General features: G+C 35.4%; 1 protein-coding gene across 11 annotated transcripts in view; it reads right to left on the bottom strand.

The window, feature by feature from the left end:
* LOC113698963 (uncharacterized) overlaps window positions 1-23,152 on the bottom strand; it is a 31,160-nt gene extending 8,008 nt beyond the window's left edge. The window contains exons 1-9 of one of the 11 annotated variants that reach the window (XR_011817516.1): window positions 22,769-23,152; window positions 20,332-21,757; window positions 13,324-15,268; window positions 12,817-12,992; window positions 10,737-10,797; window positions 10,549-10,647; window positions 9,821-9,949; window positions 8,979-9,089; window positions 7,744-8,022 (exon numbers count right to left, since the gene is read on the bottom strand). Coding sequence is in view for 1 of the 11 variants with exons in the window: in XM_072056765.1 (XP_071912866.1) it covers window positions 9,070-9,089; window positions 9,821-9,949; window positions 10,549-10,647; window positions 10,737-10,797; window positions 12,817-12,999 (492 nt within the window). In the remaining 10 variants the exon portion in view is untranslated. Of the gene's footprint in view, window positions 1-5,857; window positions 6,173-7,743; window positions 8,023-8,472; window positions 9,090-9,820; window positions 9,950-10,548; window positions 10,648-10,736; window positions 10,798-12,816; window positions 15,269-17,255; window positions 17,337-20,331; window positions 21,758-22,768 lie in introns of those variants that run through there. The other 10 variants (XR_011817517.1, XR_011817510.1, XR_011817511.1 and 7 more) reach the window with 10 other exon arrangements.
* Window positions 23,153-27,341: the final 4,189 nt, after the last annotated feature.

Raw genomic sequence — 27,341 nt, forward strand, 5'->3', positions numbered from 1 at the left:
AGAATTCATTTTAGTTTATAAAGGTTTAGAAAGTTTCAATTGGTTAGCAAATCCTAAATTAGCAAATCTCTAGTGTTATAATTTATTAGAAAGCTTAAGAAGGGTTTAAAAATCCTAATTTTGCCAATGTTCTAAAGGTTGTTGTTTAATTGTTTTTATTATGAAAAAAGTATGTTTAATTATAGATGATTAAAATAAGAGAGTGATTAGTAAAGTAATTAAGTGTGATTACATGTTTTAGACTAGATTAAGTTATGACCTATGGAGTTAATTGAAACATTACCGAATATTTGAGGGCAAGAGTAGAATGAAAGTTAAGTTGAAGTGTAAGGGTTACAAAGCAAATAAAGCACTTTTATGTGATTGGTTAGCCTAATAAATATCTTATATTGTCTTTGACTATTTATTACCATAGGATTGTAAGATAATCACAAGACAAAACAAAACAAAACTTGGAGAGAAAGAGAGAGAGGAGAGCCGAGATTGAGAGAGTAAAGAAAGGAAAGAAATTCTTCAAGTTCTTCATCTTCTAGCCTTTCATCTTGCCTTTGAAACTTGAGGGAACAACTTAGAAGCTTGATTGTTGAAGTTTGATCATCCACCAAACTCATTTGAAGGTATGTCATCTTCTTTGAAAGATAAATTTTGGGGTTTTTTATCTTTAAACTATGGAAGTGATGTATTTTGTTGTGATTATGGATTTGTATGGTGGATTTGATGTTTATATTGAAGTTTCATGGTTAATTTTAGTGTTTTGTGGCTGTTGGAAATTCGGTCAAAAGAGAAAAAATTAAGGCTTCTTGCTTTAATGCTTTCCTTAGTTGCTTTGATTGAGAAATTGACTTGTAGATGGAATTTGTGGTGTGTTGATTGTTCTTGTATGGCTAGATTTTGGTAAAATCAGATTTTGATTATGAAACCCTAGACTCCATTAGGTTAGTTTGGCTTGGCTAATGACTAGTGAGTTGGGGTTTAGCTAATTGACTTTCATTAGTGCATATGAAGTGAGGATAGGGATTTTGGTTAGTGTTTGGTAATTTTGTGGTAAAATAAGGAGAGAATTTCGGATCACTCCTAGGCTGATATACCTATGGTTGTTTGGTATTAAATTGGTTAGAAAAACTTGTATAAGAATCATAAAAACGGACTGTGCGGTTGCGGCGCGCAAAACCGGTAAATCTGGAAAACTTGGGCAGTTCAGCATCCGAACTTTGGCTTCATTTTTCTTGATGTTACGTACGGATTCAAAAATTCCTCAAAACATGAAAGTTGTAGCCTCATAAGTCCTGAATATGCCTGTAAAATTTCAGGTCAAACGGATTAGTGTATCCTGAGTTATAGACAAAACACTCGGGCCTGTTTTAGACATTAGTTTGTGCTGCGTTTTGAAGTCAGCCTCTGACCGTGCATTTTTTCGTTTTGATAACGTACGATTTGAGTGTTGACTCCTTCATAAGAAATGTAGATCTTGATTTTAGCTTCGAAACGGTATAAAGTGCGTCGAAATCCGAGTTCCGTAACTCCTGTTATGACCAAAACAATATCGATCGTCAGAACTACCTTTGAATCTGGACAGTTCTGACGGGTACTTTGACACTCAAATTTCGTTCTGTTCTGAGTGGATTCAGGTCTTGGCCAAAACTTCAAAGTTTTAGCCTTATGTCTCAGCTTTCTAATGCCTTTGGAATTTTCTGATTTGGATTTGTGAGCTGGGAGTTACGGTCCAGCAAACATACCTTGTCCGTTACTCTAGAGTGCGAATTCCTGGAACGGTTTTCTGCACTTTCGACCTATTTCTATTTAGATCCGGATTGAGGTGTCTTCATGAAAATTATAACCCTTCCTCTTAGCTTCGCAACGGTACCTCATGTACCTTGATCCGACACTCGTAGCTTCAATTAGGCTCAAAACAGTTTTGACGGCAAAGCAATGAGGTTACCATTTCCGATTTCCGTATGCCGTTTCCGCATTCGTATGTGCCGATTTTGTTTGTTTTAAGTATGTTAGTAGCCGTTTGTGATATATTGTAACACAATCTTCTATTTCAGACGTTGGTGAGTTAGGTGGAGCCGGTGGGGCCTACTAGCTACTCCTCGTGGCACAAATTTCGAACTTTTGCTCTTTTGTTCGTTGAATAAGTATTCGACCCTCTCTTGTGTGTTAGTTGCTTATGTGTTTCGATATGTAGGAAAAGGGTACCTAGGCGAGAGTGTACTTTATCGCACTCGACCTAAATCCTAATTTGCGCACATGTTTGTACATGGCATATGTATATGAATCATTTTGGAACTAAAACCCTTGAGTTTGTGGCTCGGGGTGACTTTTGAGAAATTTTGTGAAGTTTGTGAGTTTGGGGCCCGATCTCATGACCTAGATGGACTATTCGATCCGGTTAGGGTTTGGTCGAAAACAGTCCAACCTGGTTTGAGATCACCAAGTTTGTGAATCCGGTTCACCGATTATGTGCACCAAGTTTGTGATCCGAGCTTGTGAACCAAGCTCAATTTCGTTCGCTCGAGCAAGTTTGTGAGGTGTCTGGCTAGAGAGGGTGATAAGGTGTACGGTGGGAGTACAAGTGGAGTTCTACGGACCATTATTTGTGATCGACGGAGTGTCGGCAGGAGATCATGCATGACAGATGATTTGGCTTTGGAACCACCCGTATCCTTACTATGTGATGTTATCTTTCTGCTTTTGCTTTACTCTTACCGTATAATTGGTTGATACGTGAAAATTTACGCTTTTGCCCCTGTTTACTTATTAAGCATATAGTTTACCCCTTTTCTTTTGTTTTCCTTAGCAGGGGTCGACGCGGGGAAATTGCGACGCATACACTAGTATAGTTAGGTTTGCTTGTAATAGTTTGACAATTAGAATGTTTGTTTTTGTTGTAGTGGTTTGTATAAGGACCCTCCCTAGGGTCTACTCTTTGGTCTTGGTTATAATTATAAGGATGTAATAGTATGAGTAGATACTTTTGGAAAATGTAATTAGAACACTTTGTCAACATAATCGGTGAATCGGATTTACAAACTTGGTGAACTCAAACCAAGTTGGAATGTTTTCGACCAAACCCTAACCGGCTCGAATAGTCCATCTAGGTCATGAGATCTGGCCCCAAACTCACAAATTTCACGAACTTCACAAAATTTCTCAAAAGTCACCCCGAGCCACAAGTTCAAGGGTTTTAGCTCCAAAATGATTTATATACATATGCCATATACAAACATGTGCGCAAATTAAGGTTTAGATCGAGTGCGATAAAGTACACCCTCGTCTAGGTACCCTTTTCCTACATATCGAAACACATAAGCAACTAACACACAAGAGCGGCCCGAATACTTACTCAACGAACAAAAGAGCAAAAGTTCAAAATTTGTGCCGCGAGGAGTAGCTATTAGGTCCCACCGGCTCCACTTAACTCACCAACGTCTGAAATAGAAGATTGTGTCACAATATATCACAAACGGTTACTAACATACTTAAAACAAGCAACACGGCAAAATCGGCACATACGAGTGCGGAAACGGCATACGGAAATCGGAAATGGTAACCTCATCGCTTTACCGTCAAAACTGTTTTGAGCCTAATTGAAACTACGAGTGTCGGATCAAGGTACATGAGGTACCGTTGCAAATCTAAGAGGAAGGGTTACAATTTTCATGAAGACACCTCAATCCGGATCTAAATGGAAATAGGTCGAAAGTGCAAAAAACCGTTCCAGAAATTCGCACTCTAGAGTAACGGACAAGGTATGTTTGCTGGACCGTAACTCCCAGCTCACAAATCCAAATCAGAAAATTCCAAAGGCATTAGAAAGCTGAGACATAAGGCTAAAATTTTGATGTTTTGGCCAAGACCTGAATCCACTCAGAACAGAACGAAATTTGAGTGTCAAAGTACCCGTCAGAACTGTCCATATTCAAAGGCAGTTCTGACGATCGATCTTGTTTTGGTCATAACAGGAGCTACGGAACTCGGATTTCGACGCACTTTATACCGTTTCGAAGCTAAAACCAAGATCTACATTTCTTATGAAGGAGTCAACACCCAAATCGTACGTTATCAAAACGAAAAAATGCACGGTCAGAGGCTAACTTCAAAACGCAGCACAAACTAGTGTCTAAAACAGGTTTGAGTGTTTTGTCTATAACTCAGAATACACTAATCCGTTTGACCTGAAATTTTACAGGCATATTCAGAACTTATGAGATTACAACTTTCATGTTTTGAGGAACTTCTGAATCCGTACGTAACATCAAGAAAAATGAAGCCAAAGTTCGGATGCTGAACTGCCCAAGTTTTCCAGATTTGCCGATTTTGCGCGCCGCAACCGCACAGTCCGTTTTTATGATTCTTATACAAGTTTTTCTAACCAATTTAATACCAAACAACCATAGGTATATCAGCCTAGGAGTGGTCCGAAATTCTCTCCTTATTTTACCACAAAATTACCAAACACTAACCAAAATCCCTATCCTCACTTCATATGCACTAATGAAAGTCAATTAGCTAAACCCCAACTCACTAGTCATTAGCCAAGCCAAACTAACCTAATGGAGTCTAGGGTTTCATAATCAAAATCTGATTTTACCAAAATCTAATCATACAAGAACAATCAACACACCACAAATTCCATCTACAAGTCAATTTCTCAATCAAAGCAACTAAGGAAAGCATTAAAGCAAGAAGCCTTAATTTTTTCTCTTTTGACCGAATTTCCAACAGCCACAAAACACTAAAATTAACCATGAAATTTCAATATAAACATCAAATCCACCATACAAATCCATAATCACAACAAAATACATCACTTCCATAGTTTAAAGATTAAAAACCCCAAAATTTATCTTTTAAAAAAGATGACATACCTTCAAATAAGTTTGGTGGATGATCAAATTTCAACAATCAAGTTTCTAAGTTGTTCCCTCAAGTTTCAAAAGCAAGATGAAAGGCTAGAAGATGAAGAACTTGAAGAATTTCTTTCCTTTCTTTACTCTCTCAATCTCGGCTCTCCTCTCTCTCTTTCTCTCCAAGTTTTGTTTTGTTTTGTCTTGTGATTATCTTACAATCCTAAGGTAATAAATAGTCAAAGACAATAGAAGATATTTATTAGGCTAACCAATCACATAAAAGTGCTTTATTTGCTTTGTAACCCTTGCACTTCAACTTAGCTTTTATTCTACTCTTGCCCTCAAACATTCGGTAATGTTTCAATTAACTCCATAGGTCATAATTTAATCTAGTCTAAAACATGTAATCACACTTAATTACTTTACTAATCACTCTCTTATCTTAATCACCTATACTTAAACATACTTTTTTCATAATAAAAACAATTAAACAACAACCTTTAGAACATTGACAAATTTAGGGTTTTTAAACCCATCTTAAACTTTCTAATAAATTATAACACTAGAGGTTTGCTACTCTAGGATTTGCTAACCAATTCAAACTTGCTAAATCTTTGTAAACTAAAACGAATCCTAGATTTACTTATGCCAAAACACACACTAGAACACCGAATATAAATTATAGATTGAACTTCCGAATAATACATAAACTAGGGTTTTCAATCTTAACCGAGATTAGGGTTTTCTTCTTAGCCCTAACCCTAATATCAACTTACGAACTGACCGGGGCCTCACAATTGTCTTTGACTATTTATTACCTTAGGATTGTAAGATAATCACGAGACAAAACAAAATATTTATTAGGCTAACCAATCACATAAAAGTGCTTTATTTGCTTTGTAACCCTTGCACTTCAACTTAGCTTTTATTCTACTCTTGCCCTTAACTTACGAATTGACTGGGGCCTCACAGAAGCCCTCAGATCTCATAGCTTCAATGAATCATAGACAGAATTTGACAGGTAATTCAACAGATGCCTTTTACAGATCACCGACAAAAAAATCAGCCAAGCCAAGCACCAGTGTGTGTGTATAAAATCAAGCAATTTTCCTGGAGTAATGAACATAAACAAAAAGGCAGAGCCGCCGAGGGAGGATTTTCAGCAGGGAAAAATGAGGGAAGGCTTTAGCAGCAAGTCTAACCATGGAGGCAAGGCTTCAAGATCATATCAGGAGCGGCGCAAAGGGATTGCCTGGACAGAGGTGGGTGGCGGCTAATTTTTCCGGTGAAGTGCAAAGGCAACCGTTGAATTTTAAACCCTGTCAATCCGCTCAATATTAACAATTTTTTCCATCATTGGGCAATAGAAAATTTGAGAAAAAAAAAACAATACTAATCAACAAAAAATCAAATGATAATACATTATATATAAAATCAAGCAATTTTCCCGTAGTAAAGAACATAAACAAAAGGGCGGAGCCGCCCAGGGAGGATTTTCAGCAGGGGAAAATGAGGGAAGGCTTTAGCAGCGAGGATGAACACAGGTAAATTATGTTGCAGTCGATCAAAATGTCGGCTGAACTCTTTAGGTTAGGGTTAATAACTTATAAAATTATAAAATTGCCCCTATATTTTTAATAGTTACATAATATACCCCGGATTGGGTACCAGCGGGTTTTTGCTTTTACGATCCATATCCGTATCCGAATATTTCGGGTACCCGACCCTATTTGATCGGCTGAGAGAAATCGGATTGGGTATTTTATTTTTCGGTTCGGGTCGAATCGGGTTTCTCGGCTTTTCAGGTCGGCAGGTATTTTTGCCCGCCCCTAACTTCAAGGAGTTCCAGGACGTGGTATACTATATGATAACCATAGTCATTCTCATGTTGAATGCTTATCAGATGCAGATTGGACAGGTTCTAAAATTAATCGAAAATCTACAACTAGATATTGTGTCTTTTTTGGAGATAATTTGGTGTCAGAGAAAAGTAAGAAACAAAAAAATTGTATCTTGCTCTAGTGCATAGTCTAAATACCGGTCTATGGCACAATCCACTTGTGAACTTATATGGATACATCAATTATTATGTGACGTGGAAATCAATAATTCACTTCCAATGAAGTTATGGTGTGACAATCAAGCTGCTCTTCATCTACTATCAAATCCAGTTTTTGATGAGAGAACAAAGCATATCAAAGTTGATTACCACTTTGTTCGTGAAAAAATTCAACAAAACCTGATCTCAACCAATCATGTGAGAACTAGAGAACAGTTAGCTGATATTTTCACTAAATCTCTAAGTGGTCCAAGAATTGATTATATTTGTGGCAAGATGGACATGGTTAACATCTATGCTCCATCTTGAGGAAGAGTGTTATAGATATGTGATTTGATTTGATATTCTAGATATTAGGAAGGATTAGATTGGATTAGATTTACTTTGCTTTAATTATAGTATCAAATATTAGAAGATTTGATTAGATTATAGATTGATTTAGATTAGCATGATTTTAGGATCTAAATCAGGTCACACTTGTGTATATATTTCTACATTGTATAGTCTAAAAGGATAATGAAGAAGTGTGCTTTCTCTCCTTTTTTTAGTTTTCAATCTACTAAGGCCAAAAACAAAGGATAACGAATGGAATTTACAACAATACTGGAGAAGTGTCAGATTGCACCCTTTTTCGTAGCTTTAAAAACAAGAGAAAATCTTACTACAAAATTCAGTAATTAAGCCAGTGGTCCCATCCCCCGGCATCCATAATCTTCCTATTCAAATTGCTAACGAAAAAACTTCTAATACTTACCAATAATCAGTACCCAAAAGCAAAAATAAAATCCTTCAAAAGAAGCAAACTAGAACAGTCCGTTTCATATTACTTACCAAGGCTCACCACATAGGTTGAACTGTACAGTAATTTCTTGTACAAATCTTTGTTGTTGTAATGCATTCTAGAGAGAGAGAGAGAGAGAGAGAGAGAGCGTGGGAAAAAGAGAGGGGGGGGGGATAAAGAAACCAAAAGCGTTAGTTAAAAATAACAGGAAAAAGTATAGAATAGCAGCATCCTCAGTAAACCAAACATGATATGCATGTTTGACAATTGCAATCTGTTAGATACAACTCAGCAAGCCAACAATGCTCCTTGAGCACATCTAGTGTCTCCTGAAATTTATAAGGGGTAATCCATCTATTCAGAACATTTTGAGAACCCATAGCTTACAAGAACTTAAAACATCTATTCAATGCTCTTAAAGAATTCTCCTTCCTCTCGAAAAAAAGAATGAATATATAAGGAAAGCAAAACCAGTTGAAGGAAAATGAAAAAGAAGGTGAAGAAAATAAGATAAGAAAAAAATTTTCCTGCCCATTCAATTAGCATTTGATAACTATTAGCTGCCATAACACAGCGCCAATAATCTGGTATATGTTTGCCACAGCAAATGCACAAGTCCAACCCAAGACAATAAAAAGCTTGCAGTTACAGCTCCCACCATCCCGTCCCTCCCCATCACAAAAATGAAAAATTGAATATTCTTGTAAGATGATGGAATCACATAAACAAAGAAATATAGCAGCTGTCAAAAGTTCACCCAGAAAAAGGGAAAATCAACATTTTCAAGCATACATTGGACCCCAAGTACAACAATATGACCACCAAATCCCATTTAAATGTAAAAATTTTGAACTATAATGACCAAGAAAATGGCAAATCTAAGACATGATATGCTCTAGGACATGATCCTGGAGCATCATGGTAAGACCAGCTCTTTAGTTGAAACCAAAGTAGGGAGGAATACCAGAATAAACACAGCAGCTTTTTCAGATCCGTAGCTAACAACATAACCAATATAGAGCAAGTGAAAAAAAGAAAATAAGTGCCCTAACTATTAAACTCCCAAATATAAAGTTAGCTGCATTGTATTTAGCACCTTACAGGGAGCATCTTTTCTAAATCTTTCAGAAGAATTATCATTCCTGTGTGTGTTTGTTTTTCCCAGAAGCATCAAATAAAGTTTGACACGTAACAACAACAAAGCCAGGAAAGATAATGCAAAATCAGGAAGGTGGAAAGCAAATGTTCACACAGAAAGAGTTTAATCTGAGATTTGAATAAGTACCGAAGCTGTAGCCCTTGTAGTCATGTGCTCAACAGCAACTGGGGCAAGAGTAGGCTCCATAAAAGATGAATGTGTAGGACACCGCTGTATATCAGAAATTGACCCTCCTTTCTGAAGCACATGTAAGGTGGAAGAAACATTAAATTATGTCCCATCAAATAAAACTTCCCTGCTCTCTCAGCCCAAAGAGTAAACCAATTAAACATAGATCTTAAACCAAGTCATTTATTGTTAGCAAGCAATTGACAATCACAAAGTTAACAAATACAATTGCTAGAGAATGATTGAGACAAAAGATTCATACAACGCAACTTCTAAAGTTGAGAAAACTTAGTAGTGAGTGTCGCAGATAAAGAAAGGAAAGCATAGGAGAAATGAAAAACTGAAGTAAGAACTCAAAGCTTCACAACACAACAACGATCAACACGGTAACTGCAGCGAGTGGCAGCTCCCACGCACGCGATCTAACATTGTTTCTCAGCGTTGAAACATAGCCTTTAACATAATTCACTTACCAATTAGACATATCTCGACTGATGTAGAAATAAGAAATGAACAATCGACTTTATGCACAAATATCTCCAAACACCGGGGGTCAATCCCATTGAGAAAATGTTGTTTATCACAATTACAGTTTAATTTCCCTTGACATGACAACTTGCTAACCCCAAAAACTTGTTACAAAAGTCAAAAATATAGCAACTGGTATTTTTAAAAGCTATGGGCAAGATAGATATAATATTTTTATTTAATTTAATACTATTAGAAAATAGCAGAAGCTATGGTATATGGAATCCAAGATGAGAGACAAAGCAAGCAGTCAACTAGGTAAAGATGCTTACGCTCAAGCTCAAAATCTATATCTAAATCATTCATTGTCAGCATGCACTTCATTTGGGATATTTTTTGGTCACTGCACCTTCTGGGGCAATATTGGGCTTTTGCAGCCAGATAAATAGTCCTCCTGCAAGCTGCAGTAGTAGTTTCTCATTTTATGACAGGATACAATTTTAGCTCGGTTGACCACACAGAAGCTAGGTGATAAGCTATAGAACTATCAAGATCCTTATTCATCCATGCTTCTATGTTATCATATTTTTGCAAGGTTTCCTACTATTTTTGGGACCAAGAGCATGAATATAAATTTCAGTAATCACTCTGTAATCATATAGAGTTGGTGTTACATATTCCAAAGATGTAAGACAAGCAAAATGTTCCAAAGCTGCCTGACGATGCAACAGCTAATCTTCTGAATATATACACGCAAGCAACCCCCTGAATCAGTGAGATACACATGACCCTCATATTCTAAATACAAACCATATAATGGTAGAGATGATTGCTGTAAAGTCAGTTATCCAAGTTAAATGGAAAAAAAAAAAAAACTGAATAAATAACGTCAATGACTTCTATTGCAAATTGTGACTTTTGAGTACTCTATAACATGACATAAATTAGTATTAAGATTTTCAAAACAGTAAGCATTCATATGATGCAAATTTCAATCTAAACTAGCTTTGCAAGCACTCAACACCAGAAATGGTAGATATCGAGTTTCATCCTGACTTACATTCTTGTGGAGGTAACACTCTGATAGCGACACGTAACTCCTGAATAGTAGCTTCAGGCTGTGATGCAGTCGCATGACAATAGCCAGTGTGCATAAGAACTAGAGAGAAAGGAGCATATCATGCAATCTATAATTCCCAAAATGGTCATCAGAATATCAAAACGCAAATAAAATACAAAACCACATACCAGCAACAAGATCCGAATCATCAGTGTATATATCTGTTCCCCACAGCTGGTTACCTCTTACCTGAGCATATGTAGTGTCAAGAAAATTCAATCAGTATACAATTAGATGCAAGCAAGTAGTGATAACAAAAAATCAGTCAGGAGAGATGGCAACCTCACAAAGAAAGTGGAATTAGATTAACCTGACTGACGACAAGAAAATAAGAGTAAAATCAATTAATTCACGTTTATTTGTATACATTCTGATATGTTCCATACTTTCCCTAAAGGTGATTTAATTCTTACAGTTCATGATATTAATACCCAATTTAACATTTTTCATTTTTCTAGATCTCCTACTATCAAATTGACATGCAAATTAGCATTTCGGTTTCATAACCTTTTTCATACAATAATGGAAACCATGTTAATTAAGGCACTTTTTATAGTGTCCAGCGAATCTCCAACATTATAGTCAGAATGCTGCCAGTGAACTGGTATAAAGAAGCAAAAGCAAACCTATTCAGTCCAATGGCTAGTCAAACGCCATGCTGAATAAAGTCTGCAAAGTGCAGCCAATTAAGAGCTTAAACAAACCAGAAGGTTCGTCCAAGGGAACCAAATGTGTTCCCTGATTCTTTTTTATATGTTTCTGAAAGTAGCTTTCAGTATCACAAGCTCAGAAAAGAAGTAGATCTTGTAAAGGCAATTAATATAACTCAGTAACAGAAAAGTGCCATACAAACCACTTCACAACTGTAATATCTAGTTTAAAATACCACCAGAAACAAGTACCTTTTGCTGTAGGCAATCAATTTGATACCATAATGTCTCGTAAAGCGGGAAAAAAAAAAGAGCGAACATTCCAGAGCTGAGCAACATCCTCACTCGAGATTTGTACAAATAAATTATCTAGTTAAAAGGAACCAGAGAGAGAGAGCAGTGGATACAGAGCAGATTTGATGGCTTTAGAACCAAGCAAAGGGCAGAAATGCTGCCAGAGAAGATCACCAGAATTCATAACTAAAAGAATAGCAACAAGAACCAACACAGATATTTTTGGAAAAATGCATTCTACAAAGTAAACTATAATTGCAACGACTTTTGCTCCAAGATGCCAGCTATTCCACAAGGTCTTATTTATGAAACCCAACAATAGACCTCTTCTAGTCATCAAAAGTTAAACGGGTAAAAGACCAAGGAAACTCTTAAACTATTGCTGTTGTCTACTTTTGACCCGTCATCTAAATTTTGTTTTCGATTGGCCCTTAAACAATTAAATCTGCACACTTTGAGGGCTTTCGGTGACTTAGGAATAAATTTGGCGGGATCTAAAGGACATTTTTGTTCATTCATAACTGAAGCATCGAGACCAGCATCGAAAACCCTAAAAAAGGGTAACCCTTCAATTTCTTAAGCACACCATCAGATTTTTCTCCACAAATCCTCTGAAAATCGAGTTTTACCCATAAGAAAAAAGCTTTGCACCATGCCTCACATGTGGTGTTTTTTTCTAGTCATTTAAAAGCTTCAGCTTTGCACCATGCCTCGCATGTAATTTTTTTCCAGTCATTTAAAAGCTTCACTATCAAAATCTTTTGGTAAAACTCAATTTTCAGAGGATTTGTAAAGAAAAATCTAATGGTGTGCTTAAGAAATTGAAGGGTTACCTCTTTTTAGGGTTTTTGATGCTGGTTCCGAAACTTAAATTACGAATGGACAAATATACCCTTTAAATCCAGCCAAAGTTATGCCTAAAGTCACCGAAAGTCCTTAAAGTATGCAATTTTAATTGTTCAAGGGCCAATCGGACAAAATTTAGATTAGGTTCCAAAAGCAGACAACAGCAATAGTTCAAGGGCTCCCTAGGTTTTTACTCAAAGTTAAACCTAGCCCAACTTAAACTGAATACCTCATATATGTTATCCAGTCTTTCACTTTTTGTCCACACAGAAAATTTTGGCCAAATGCAGAAATACATTTTTCATCATCTTTTCCAGTTCCTCAAGTACAGCCATTCATTTTGGAGCACACACCTCATACTTGGATTATGATGCCTACTTGACACAAAAGAGGGGTCGAAAACAACTCAAACAATCACCTGGCGGTTTGCTGCAGAAACATGCTCAGATGGTATCCAAATATCTAGAGTAGGACCATTTGAAGAACTTTCAGACATCTTATCTGCTTGAGATGCTTCATATTCTTTCCATCCTTTAGTTAGCTCTTGCACACATTCACCAACTTTATAAACACTGGTGGACAAATCAGGTTTACCTGCCATCAAGACAACTTTAATATACAAATTGTGACACAGAAGATGATAAAAAATCTAAGCCCAATGATTGAGTAATTTACACAAAGAAGACCATGAAAGTGAAAAAAGCCTATCACAATCCACTGAACGTATTCGAACAACACAGAAGGTCCAATCAAAAACTGAGGAACATAAGCACCTTAAAATTTTTAAGTCTTTGGCAAACATGTTTCAGACAGAGTCTAAAGATGCTCAGGGAATTCTTCTCATGAATTTGGAAGATGGAAACAGAGGAAAGTAAAATTGTCAAAGGTCCTTAATGCATTACCAAGTACAAATGAAGTGCCATACCAAAATCAAACCTAGTATGGCCAAAGCTCCTGACTGTTTTTCTGAGTAGATATGAAGAAGCAAGGTATCACATCTCTAAGCATACCACGAACTGCTCAGGAAGTCTTTTCTTGAATTTGGAAGATAAAAAAAGAGGAAACTAATATTGTCAAAGGTCCTTAATGTATTACCAATTCCAAATGAAGAAACATCGTACAAAAAGGAACCTAGTATGGTAAAAGGTCCTGACTGCACTGCTGAGTAAAGGTGAAGCAGCATGGTACCACATTTGTAAGCAAGCCATGAACTGAATTAATATCATCAGCATTCTCATTACCCAATAATCCATCAAAGTGTATTTGAAAAAGGTATTATAATCTGCAAGATGGGATCTTAGATGAAATCACACTGCCAGTTTGTCACCAGGGAACCTACTGGTTCACCCCTCTCTGCATCCAGGAGGGGAAAGTTTTGAACCATTAGACTCTACAAAATTAATCATTTCCCCCATGCAGCAGAGATACTCCCTCCAACCAAACTTCAATGTCTTTAAATTCCAGGTATGGGAACTAACTACTCTTTCCGTTCCGTTTTCCCCCTTCATTTTCAGAATTCACTTCCACATGGTAATTCTATATCTGTAATTTCACATGCCTGTTTCAATTCAAATTTTGTTATTTCTTCAACTACTTTTTCACAACTTAAAAAACACAGAAAATCACTACTCCAAACAATCCACATCTGACTCCAAACAATCCACATTCAAAGAAAGCATTTGAGATAAACCATTGTAAAAAGCCCGAAAATAAGTTTGACAGTAAATCTTACCATTGTTCAATATAAATTCCTGTAAATTTACTTGCTAGGAAATAATTATCAAAGCATATTCTGAATGGTTACAAACTGGGACACTTCTAAGACAATGGATGAGTTACAATCTTATACTTCCCTCATGATTTATAATTTCTGAGCCATTTTTCTATACCAAAGGTTAAAAAGTGTGATCTCAGAAGTCTGTTAAAGCAAGTCAAAAGTCTGAAAATAATAACAGTGGCTTTACAAACAATTGCCGTTCTAGATGGAAGAAATGTTGATGCTGCTTAGGAAGTAGAACATATGCATGAAAACTAGCTCCTTAGCAGCGCTAAGTGCACTGAGACTATGACAATATGGATGCTTATAATGGACGAGGATTTCACAAAACAGAGGCATGCAAAGGGGAGAGAGCTGAGAGAACAACCTGAACAACAGACACATTACAAGCGTGCACGCGGACACACATTTGTATAGGTGGCTTCATGAATGAGAGAGAGAGAGAGAGAGAGAGAGGTGCTTCCATGAGATGCTATAACAGCAGAACAAAACGTCAATCAAATCTTGATTAAATTAGTCAAACCATATCAGGCATAATCCAATTCGAGCATCTTAAGCCAGAAGGGGCACATATCAAGTATAACTTTCTATCCATTCAATACAATAGAAAATAACATCAAAAAGCCCAAAAATTTTTCATGTAAAATATCAATGCAGACTTTTTACAAGGCAAAGCAAATGTTTGTAACCTTTTCATATAACTAACTCGGTAGCCCAACACCAGCAATCTAACACGAAATTTCCTACATAGCGTCACGGAATAAATGATTCACAGAGTAAAGCATTCATTAAATTCAAGCTGAAAATATATCCAAGTATGAAGCACTTTTCTTCTGACTTGTCCCCAAACTATGAAGCACTTTTCTTCTGCATTGTCCCAAACTATGTCCCATTTACATGATAAGCCACAGTTCACATGTTCTATGTTTTGTATAGTCATCAAAGGGTCTGAAAGCATATGAAAAAGAAGTACAGATGGGCAAAGACAAAAATAGTCAAGTTATGCCAACATTTATATGCAAATACTCCTCTTCTATAAATCAACTTCTTAATTCTCTGTTGCATGAATCAACGTAACAGCTTACCTTGAGACCTGCAAAAAACAAAGGGCAAAAGGCAGTAAGTAACCTATATCTTTGAACCAATCAGTAATAAGTAACATTGTACAAGTAAACTCGAAGTCTCCTTTTCACATTAGCATGCAAACTACTATCTACTAGATGGTAGACCACTCAGAATACATAAAATTTGTCATCAGTATTAATGATAAATGCAAATCCATAGCTCCACTAACATCAAATCATTGTCACAGAAATAATTGTACGTTGCAATATTAACCTTTACTCATGCGCTGACTTGTCAAGTGTTTCCATTATGCAGTAAATAATTGAGCAAATAATCATATAAAATACAATTTTTCATTCCTTGGTACAAACTTAGTGTTGATAAAGTGGACCTCATTTAACGTGGCACTGTGCTACCTTTCCGCAATTTAACAACTCAAGTCATGCTCAAAATTTCTAAGCAAGGATTTTTCTTCTAGTTTCAGAATTCAATGGAAGGTCCAGAGAAGCTTTATCGTGGGTGGGATATATAATTCCTCAAACAGTTAATAGAGGTTATGGTACTCCATAGGTAATTATTCACCCTAGAAATTGTAACAATATGTTAGAAGCAGGTAAGGAAGTGCACGCAAAAACCAAAGGTTACAAAGGTTAATACTTTTAGTCTACCTATACCTTTTAAACAAAATCTGCATCACTAATGCAAAATATTATATCTACCACCACTTACCAAACTTTTCCCTAGCTCATCATGTCTCAGCAGTTTTTCAAGACCTTGTGAGAGGTGGCATTTATTTGATTTTACAAAATGGTATACACATAATGGACACCCTCTGGGAGACTAAAAGGTATCAGTAAATCAAGTAGGCAAATCTAAACTTGGGCCAGATTGAGTACAAGGCAACATTAAGAGTACTAGTCCTCCTACACTACAGCACTGAATAAAAAAGAAACAGACAGAAAGTCACTCTTTTGGGGAGGCGTAAAGGAGTTCAACAAACTAAAACACAGGCAATTGACACTTTTACTCAAACTGATAGAAAACTGAAGTCATTGATATAAGATTTCAAAATAATAGCCACACGACAAATAGCTGAATATGCCATATATGCCTCAAATGGACATACTTCAAGTGCAATGACTTCAAATTGCATGTCAAAATAGCTAACCGCCAGATCAGTAGTTACAGAATTACTCAAATTTCTACCACATTTGACCATCATAATGTAAGCCTTGTTATCAGCTCTGTACAGCAACAAAAGAAAGTATTCCACAGAAATAACCTTTTTTTTGTCACGGGATTGAAAGTACTACTATACAAGAAGAGAACATGCACAAAACTAACTTCTTCTTCTTAAAATAGCAAGGCACATCTACTCTTATGATCAAGTGTACTAATCGACAAACAACATGGTAAGAGTGTCCATCTTATATAATACTAAGAAATATTGGTGTCATATTCATACCATTACATGCACATAAGGATCTTGAAAACAATATCAAAAGAAATTATCACAAGCTGTGAAACCATTACATATAACTTTAATTGGAGACTCTTGATCCATACTCACCCATTAAATCCACACCCTTCCATGCATTAAAACTCGTAACTTTAGCACTATATACTAGTACAAGGTATGGATCTAGGATAAATATGCATTGATTTCAACCCTCCCAACTCCATTTCCCCCTAAAATAGGAAAGCACCAGATTTTAAATTAATCAAGCATATAGTAGGCGCAGCTAAGCTTCTATTTAATAGCTATGACACATCCCAAAAGGTAGTCCAAATCAGTCTTCTAACTCTAAAGTTCAAGAAGGTTCAATTATGTTTTAAAGATAAAGTAGGAAAAAGTATTCTAAATTCCACATTCATCAAGGATTTGTGCCAAGACCAGATGCTCTCAAAAGTTAAACAAATTTCTAGATGCAGATCAACACACATACAGATGCAAAACCTAACTCTACCTGTGCTATACAACTTGACCCACAATAAAATTGAGAAAATTAACTTACTGTTGCATCTCAGTGACAAGAGAAACAAGTAGATCAGTGAGATCTGTTCTAGATGGAAGATCTTTTGGAGGACCAATGTGCCTATCAAGGGTCATGTTTAGAATTAGGTCAGCATCAGGATCAATCAGGGAACTAGAAGGGTATTTCTCAATTTATAACATAGAATGTAACGCCGGATCTTTCAAATATTGCCATTTGGCTAACAGAGTTTCTATATCCATTCACAGCCATTGATTCTGCACAAATTCTGCACAGCCATTGAACCAGGGTATTTCTCAATTTATAACATAGAATATAACGCCGGATCTTTCAAATATTGCCATTTGGCTAACAGAGTTTCTATATCCATTCACAATTGTTGATTCTGAACAAAATTAACTGACCGATATAAATGCCAAATGGCTCATACCTATAAACCTTATGGCACTTCAAGTCACACAAAAAAAGAAAATGGGAGTCTAATAGGGTCAAGTAATTGCAATACAAATTACTTCAAACCTATACAATCAAATTCATTCACAAGTTTTTAGATGGTTACTCTTATGGGTTCAAGCCTTCAGCAAAACGCACCATGCATACAATGCTGAAACTAATGAAGATGAAATGCAGTGTATACTGGGTGTGTGTCTCAGATTAATCCCACCCTCGCCTAACGTTGAAATGATGAATGTCAACAATCTAAAAAAATTGTTTTCCAGCCCAAACAAAAGAAGATCCTAACAATCCTGTATTCAAGAATTTCAGATTGACTTCTTTTTAATTTTCGCAAAATCAGAATCTATGTCATAAATAATGTGTTAGAATTACATAATAACATTTTTTCCTTCTATCCTTGAGCATATTCCATAAGCTTCACATGCTTATATGGTGCACTTATCCAATCCCAAGCTGTAGTAACACAGAAAACCTTTACATATGATCTATCATATAATTGAAACACATGTCAGCGGCTATTCTCTTTTGCTTGACATTATTTAGTCGCATTTAAAAGGCTGTCCTTGCTCAAAATAAGCTCATTGTAGCTTAAAAGCTTTTTTGGGGCATCCTGCTGCTTTTCACTTTTATTATTAGCTAATATTAGCTAAAACAATCTAAACTCTCAAGCACACTTTCATTTTCTTTTGCTTACATCTTTAGCTTTTCAAGCTTTTCTGACAAACAAATTCTTGGAATTGGGATTCTCTTAACAGTCTTTCAAGACATAATTTCTGAGCAAATTTAGAAAAGCTAAAGAAAACTATAGAGTTACAGAGGAAAACAATAGGTGTATGATAGGATACATGGTCAAACACTGCACTCAAACCCAATCAATAAAGCTAGGCAGGCGAGTCAAATGGATTAAAAAACTCAATCAAGTGATGAATGAGTCCAGTTCGTCATATCCTGAGCCTCTTTTCCCGCAGACACTAGACAAGCTGTGACATGACACCCAAGTATGACTAATTTGGCTTTGGAAGGGAAGCGCCTAGCAAAGTTACTACCTGTATCACATGAAATTTGACAATACTATGCACTCTACAATAGTAAAAGCTACATTTAAAGTTTGTATATCACAAAAATACGTTACTTATGGTTAACATAGAATTAAGTTTTAAACAATTTGATACAATCAATCACTACAAGGAAATTTCTTAATGAGATAATCAATTTTGAATTAAAACCCAATGTCAGTGAGATTTCTGAAATTCTTTTTCCTGATTTGTTTTACCTAATTTGGTCAAGTTAAAATGAGTTATATGACTGGCATTTCATTTTGAAGTTGTTCTCCTTTATTAGTCTTAAGTAGACACGTAACAGCACCAATTCTGATATTGGCCATTTATCATGTTGTTGAATAGAAAATCTTGTTTCCACCAGAGACTTTTTTTTTAAAGCACCTATAGTTATTTCTAGAGTCATTTTGTTCTTGTGAAAAAATTTTAGTTGCAATATAATGCAACAATACCAAGCTTTCAAAATGCAATATATCTGCCTTACCATATCTATAGTTTGTGATAGATAATACATAAACCAATGACATGTTGGTGAGCTCTAACACAATCCACTGTTGTGCTATTTGGTATCCAGAAATTATGTTGAGGCCCTTTATGAAATGCCACTTGTCCACAATGATTATAACATGCTAACTGCTGACAGAAAAAAGTACCGCTTGTTAGACACAAAGGTGAACCTATTATGAACAAACTTGAATGGGCGAAAGAAGTGAGCAATCCTCTTTTTGATTCTTAAATGTCTCACTCGCTCACTTACTCTGATTTTCTTTCTTTTAAGCACTCATATACCAGTTCTTTTATTCTTCATAAAAAATGGCAATTCCTTTTTGAAATTCTATCATGTGGTTCACAAGATAATAAACCTAGTAATCGCATGCTCACCTATAACTTTGAATATGGAATTACAAGTATAATGTAGGAGACATGCATGATCAATGTGCAAGCACACTTAACTTTCATGTTGTTCAATATCTCCATTTCATTACATTCTTTTTCTGGCATTTAGTATTTAATCTAAACACCAGTTCAGATATGATCCGAGATTATGCACGTGTATGCAAAAGATTTTCCCTTGCACTCTTTTTCATAAAATCCTCAAACTTCAGTATTTCTAGTTTCCCAAGACACTTGGAGAAACTTCCATGAAGGAACCACATTAAAATGCATTTCCCTTTTAAATAACACCCTTCATCCTGAGTCGTCAATACAAAGATTAAGAAAAACCCAGATCTACAAGAAAGATCTTGTTCTTCTTTAGCACCTAAATACTCGCAACAGATCAAAGTACACCCTTATATATTAGGCATGTAATCATTGTAACTTATTTTAAAATTTTCAAATAAAAAAGAATAAATTAAATAACCATGACAAGTGGCATTTAGCAACAATTAAAAGATTGTTGATATGTAAATTATTAAAAGTATAAGAGTAATAACCAAAACCAGGGAAAAAAAAAAGCTTCGGTAAGTCACGACCTGAAGTATCAAAATATCCCAAAACATGCATCTAAAGAAACAAAGCATGGTATATTGTCATCTCCAAGTAAATAATAGGCATCCACACAACTATTTTGAAATCCATACCCTTCATTATCTTGATTGTGAGACCTAAAACAAGGATCACGATGAGTACGTTGAGGACTACCCCTTGGCCTAAGCATCCTCTTACACTGCTGAACTCCATATTAAAAACTTCTCTCTCCCTTTCTGCACCTCCTTCATCTTCACCACATCCTTCGTCTGACTCCTTGTCATGATTCTTATTGAGTTTGTCATACCTTTCGCCTTCCTCCTCTGCATCTCTTTCCTTTTTCATCTTTCTAGGATCCCTGTCAACATTTTTCCAACTATCATTATCCTTTTATTTCTTTAATTCTGATGTTAGATTCTCTTGCTCTGCAGCTCTGCTGGGGATGTCTTAACATTTCCTTATCACTGCGAGGACTTTCTTTTTCAGATCCATTCCCCGATTCCTTTTTCATAAAATCGTTTTCTCTTTCATTTACTTTCTCCTTTTCTCTCAAAAGATCTATCCTCTCCTTTTCCAACCTCTCAGCTTCTCTCTCTTCCCGCATTGGCTCTTTGTTTTCACTAATGCTATTGCTGCACAACTGCAAAGTGTTTCGCCAGTCATTTCTTTCTTTATCCCTTTCTCCCCAGTCCCTTTGTTTTACCTCTTTCCTTTTCATATCTCTCTCTTTCAACTTATCCTTCCCTTTAAAATCAACCTTGTTCTCTGCAACAGCCTCACATGCTTCAGCATACTCCATCTCCTCCACATTTGTGGATTCCTTTATGCCCTCAACTGGGCCATGCAAATTGGATCGTGATGCTTTCCATGGATCCACATTCCCTCCAGAGGCATCAGATACCTTTTGCCCGTGTTGTTAATTTGCATTTTTCCAGTTCGGATGGTTGCTTGCCCCACCATTTATGTCAGCTCTGTGTTCTGGATATGTTTCCCTTTCATGCTTGGTTGCTTTATTGTCATCTCCTCTGCTGTCAAACTTCACATCCTTATCAAGCCTACTGCCTATATGTAACTCCCTTTGCTCAACATTACTTTCACAGTTCTCAAATTTAGGGTCCTTAGTTCCATCCTTGGTATCTCAAAATTCCAACCTGCTTTCAAAACCTGAAGGGTGATCCGAATAAAAGTCATTTGAAGATGATGGCACTCGGTACATTGGAAGCAAAGGTGATCTTCTATCTGCATCATGAGATTCAGTCCCAGGAGGCTTAGGCATCCAAGCATCCTGCCCTATGTCATAATGACTATGGTAATCACCCAAGGTTGAAGACTCCAGTCTACCCATCACACCAGGGAACGTGCTGGAATCCTCATGCTGGAACTTTGGAGCAGAGCACTTCCATGACTGCCACTAATACCACCACTTCCATTTCCGCCCTCCTCATGCGACCTTTTATTAGGCAGAGCACTCATGTTCTTGCTGTTCCAAAAAGCAAAGCTATAAAAATGTAGAACTTGTTATCATTTGCTGGTCAGCACCTGCAAAAGAATAATTTAAAGTTTTCCAATTTACAAAGCACAAAATAACTAGATCTTCAGCCGGGGCCAATTTGGCAAGACTTATGATAGCATTCCAAATCCAAATGCCATGCTATTTGTTACCTTGCAGTAACCCGGATGAGAATAGCATTTGCACATGTTAAACACTTCTAAAAGTTTACATTTTAAAAAAGAAGCCAGTCAAGCTTTCCTAGCTTCTCTAACAACGCATCCTCTAAAATACGCTACTTGCATACCCTAGTTTTTCTTGTAAAAATTTTTACCAAATCGGACCTTGCAAATAACACAATCATACCGATAGGCAAAAAGTAAGAATATCGTTTTGTATATCCTTAACAAGAATCAGGTCAAGAAAACTGCACAGCACAATCAACAACCGGACAACTTAATTCTTGTGAACCCTCAAAACCAAAGTTCTAAATACTCCCTAGGTTACATAAATATTTTACAACAATTCCATCAACAAATGGAAAAAAATCACTACAAATAGTAAATTGAAGATTCAAATGCGACAGAAAATTCTCAACCGTACAGTCTTTTCCAGACTTCGGGATTCAATCTTTGTTAACCAAATTCAAAACCTTCCCAGGTATAAACAGAAAAAACCCGAATTCACAGTAAAAACTCAAATTCAACTACCTATCTCTAAAAGTAACATCGAAATAATCCAGAAAAGGGAAATCAAATTACCACATTCATTTATGTTAAGAAGAAAGCCCCCCAAAATTTTCAAATAACAAAAGAGGAAAAAAAATGAAAGAACAACTACAAAAAAAAAAGGCATTTGACACCAAAAAGCTTTCCAGCGCAAAAAAAAATTCACCTGATACAATCAAAACGTGCGGAACTGTGTGTTTTATGGTGTGCGCGTGTGTGCTCCATCCAGTGCAAAATTCACCCAATTAATACATCAGCATAGAGTTCAGAGCAGAAATTAACCGAAATACAGGTGAAATTAATCGAAATTTTAGGGAATTTTTCTTGAATTACCTCTCAGTTCTGCAGCTTTTCTTCCTCTCTCTCTCTCTCCGCCAGGGAGAAATAAGGGAAGCGCTGAAGAGTGAGTTTTGAGACTTTGGGTTTCCGTTTCGTATTTTTTGTTTTTGGCTCTTGCAATCTGAGATTTTTTTAACGTGCGGTAGAACCAGTCCAATTGACAATTCGCGATTTAATTATATGGCTTGATTGGAATGGAAATTATGTGGAATTCTTTTCTCCTTGTTAATTAGTTTAACTTTTAATTTAACCCGAATAGTAAAGGACTTATAGCGATACGGGGTGGTAACAATATGAACTATGTGACCCGAGAAAGCCTGGGAGTAGACGAAGAAAGAGAAAAGAAGAAAAGAGAAAAGATGCGTATTTTGATTGGGAGTTCAATGAAAGAAAAGAAAAGAAATATCTTTCCCTTATTTGAGAGTTGGAGATATAGAAAAAAAGGATTTTATGACAAATACGTAAAGTTGCAAAGAACAACTTTAAGATATATTGAAAATAATAAATTTTTGTATCAGCTTTTAAAGGATGAAATTGTCATATTAAAAATATCTTTTGGCGCCCAACAAGTTTTAGTCCTTTTCTTTTCAATCTTGGACGGAAAAATTTTCATCAATTAGAGAGAGTTCTATCCGTTCATTTCGTTTCTCTTTCCTCCTTGTTAAAACTCCCAAAGGAATGACATGGTACGGCTTTCTCCCAGGATACTTTTTTTTTGTCCTTTTCTCTCGATCCAAATGAAGCCTAAACCTCTATATCTAAACTGATTGACAATTCTGGAATTAATTATATCGTTCGATTGAAAAGGAAAATACGTGGAATTTCTTTCTTCTTGTTAGTTATTTGTTTTTAATTTGATCCAAAGAGAAAAGGATGTATAATGACGAGGGGTGGTAGTCATATGAAATATGGGACCAAGTAATGAGACTAAATCAGTATAACTGATTCGCTTGGCAATTCTCAATTTAATTATAGGTTCAATTGGAAGAGAAATATGTGGTATTTGCTGTTAGTTTGATCCGAATAGGAAAGGATATATAATAATGAGAGGTGGTAGTTGGACGAAATATGAAATCAAGCAAGTAAACCGAATTAGTAGGACTGGTTTCATTAACAATTCTTAATGTTCTTCGTATGGTACAATCTGAGGGAGACCTATATAGACTTTTACTTCTTGTTAATTTGATTAGATTTTAATTTGAAGAGAAATTGAATTATAGTGAAGGATTAAATTGGTAGGATTGGGCATATTGGTAATTCTGGATTTGTTCACATGGTTCAATGTGAAAGAAAAAATATTTAGAATTTTATTCTTCTTGTTACTTAGTTTAGCATCTAGTAGCCAAGTGGGGTGGTAGTAGTACGAATGATAAAGCCAAGCATTCATATCAAACTGGTACGATCAATTATGTTGCCAAGTCTCGAGAGTTTTATTTTTTGTTCTTGTTATTTTTTATATTTTTATTTTCCAAAAATTCCATTTTCATTGAAAATCTCTTTCACCTCTAATTATCGCTAATCTTTCAATAATTTGTAAAAAAACTCTTTCTCTAAAACAAAGAAATCAAGAAAAGGTTTGTGGTTCAATTGGAAAGAAAAATATAAGAAAATTTTCTTTTTTTCTAATTTGTGTAGCTTTAAAACTCTCACAAATTAGCTTTTAAAATAATTTGTGTAGTTTTTTTCTAATTTGTTTAGCTTTTAAAGATCTTTGTTATTCCATTTGTTCTTTTTTTCTATTTTTGTTTAGAAGATCTTAGCTAACTTTCTTTAAAACTCTCACACTTTGAAAATATTTTCTTTTACGTATTTCAAAATTAAAATTAACATATATTGTTTAACTTTCTACAATAAACTAAAATAAAAGTTTTGATATTTTATATCTTCATTTAATGGGATGGATTTTTGCTTTTTAAAAAACTTTGCAAGGACAATTTTGCCATCCTCCAAAAGCTTTTGAGAATATATTGTTATGTAGGACAAGCCTGTATTAGATGACATAGAACTTGAAAAAAATGTTGCAGTATTTTTTTCTTCTCTCAAGAATTGTCCATCCAATTGAACTATCATTTTTATGTCCTAAAAATGTTTTTAAACACGTCAAAAGCAAGATTGGTCAAGAGAAATTGGTGATATAACACATACATAAAAACAAAAATACAAGATACATAAACTCAACAAATACACAAAAACAAGTAAAATATCTAGATTAATAAACTCATTCGTAGCATCGATATTGAATCGAATCTTCCACAATAGCGACTCCAAAAACTTGAAGAGATTTTTTCTTCTCTTCAAATTTTAAAAATCTAAACACCTCATTTTCTACAAGTATACAGATCATTTACCAAGTATAGAATATATTAGATGTCGATCCCATAGAAAAGATAGTCAATTACCATGGTTTTTGAATTCCTTTATTAGTTAGACTATCACAAATACAAGAAATTAATTTTACCTACAAACATAAAATAAAAGTAGTAAAAATAATAATAGGAAGTTCCTAGGGTCATGGATTTCCTAACTATTCTTACAAGTGAAATTACTTGTTAAATGAATGTTGTTACCTTGGTTAGTTATGGCATGATTTTCTAAAACATGTCAAAACCCATTTTTACCAGTGAATCAACCATATTTATAACTATTTCATATCTACTTTCGTAGCTATGAAGCTAACTATAGTATCATTTACTTCTATGAAATTATATGGAACAAGTCATCAAAATCACAAAAGTGTATCTCTACTTTCGTGAGTATCCTCCTTATGTTTAACACTTCCTTAAACTAGTATCAAATCCCAATTTTTATTGATAACTTAACACCTTAAGATTATCATAATTAATAGCTAATTAATCATGATTATAAAAGCAAAAAGTGCTAGATAACTAGTTCAAAATAATAGCATCAAATAATCAATTAAACATCGCAAATAAGATATAGAAAGTTCATTCATAACTCTAGACATAAGTTTTAAAAGCACATAATGGAAATAAAGTACAAACTTGTATAATAATCAAACTTAGAATCAATTACAAAAGGTAAAGAGTTGGAAAGGAAAAGTAACCCTTATCACATGAGCATTCCTCCTCGCCTTCATCACTCTCCAACTTCATCCTTGTTTAGTTTCATACAAGAATGGATGAACTACTAAATCCAAACTAACTTACACTAGCCTAAACTAAGAAAATATGAGAACTACATTTTTGTGATAAAGTCTTGACTCTCTAAAAGTTCCTTAATGAGAAGTCTTTAAGCCTCTTTACTTGTGTTTTTCTTTTAGTGTGAACATTTGATAAAAGTTGGCTTCAAAAGTCAAGAATTTCCAATAGAATCAAGAAGATTTGAAGTGACAAAAGGTGTTTCTTGCTGATGCTTGTACTCTCCTTAATGGTAAAGCTTCTATTTATAAAGAAGTTTTTAAGCCCTTTTACTTGTGTTTTTCTTTTAGTGTGAATATTTGATAAAAGTTAGCTGCAAAAGTCAACAATTTCCAATAGAATCAAGAAGATTTGAAGTGATGAAAGGTGTTTTTTGTTGATGCTTGAACTCTCTTTTTAGCCACTACAATGTCTTGTCAATACTTAAAGCACGTGGAAAAAGTATCTCACAAGAAACCAAGTTGCACAAGTTGTGTAAGTGGCTCAGATAATACAGTTGGATATTTAGCCTTAGAACCGACTCATGCTGTTAAGGTTACAGGGCTAGTTGTTTGTCGTGTTTCACGACAACTTTAGCCAATAGTCTGCCATGTAACCCGTCCAGTAGCCAGTCTTGCCTCTTGGGTTGTTGGGCCAGTTACCTTCTCCTGCATCTCTCTTTGACAATTTTCTCGTTTCTTTGCTTGACTTGGCAACCGCTATTTGTTCAAATATTTTGCCCCTTTCCCCACAAAACAACTAAATTAAACACATAAAAAGAGACAAAAGTTATATCATTAATCAACAATATTCACGCATCAACTTTTAATCGCCACAAACGCTTCCCTTCTTGATTTCAAGCAAAAAGAGCTTAAAAGTCCTCAAATATAAATTAAGCATTTTTCAGTAACTACATTTTGACCTCAATGGTTCTTCACTAAATCCTTCTATGAACACTTGATCTTCACTATACAGCGCTAAAACACTCAACACATCTATGCTGGTGGCAAGAAATCAAAACTTAGGGTTTGAGGTTTGGGGGAAACCAAAGTTGCGGTTGAAGTTAGGCTTAACTTGAGTTAATAATGCCTTCTATGTCTAATTTTTTAGTTCCATGTACACATTCTTTGTGGTGGCTACTTGCATCCATGTCTTTAATAATATAATTACTAAGGTTTTGGTGTTTTTGGTATAGAATTTGTATTGTACTTAAGGCCAAAACTTGAGCTTGGTAGTAGCTAGCTACTGCTATAGGGGCTTGGCCGTGGAAATGTGTTTTTGTTGTTGAATTGTATATTGTTTGCTAATGATATTTGCCCTTGCTGTTCCTTTGACAAATGCTAAAGTCGAAATACCATAGTTCAATTGTTTAAGTCTGAAATCAATGCTAATACTACGGTATGCATGTTGTTTTTTGAATTAGAAATACT

Source organism: Coffea arabica, chromosome 7c, assembly GCF_036785885.1.
Source record: "Coffea arabica cultivar ET-39 chromosome 7c, Coffea Arabica ET-39 HiFi, whole genome shotgun sequence".
Lineage (NCBI taxonomy): Eukaryota > Viridiplantae > Streptophyta > Magnoliopsida > Gentianales > Rubiaceae > Coffea > Coffea arabica.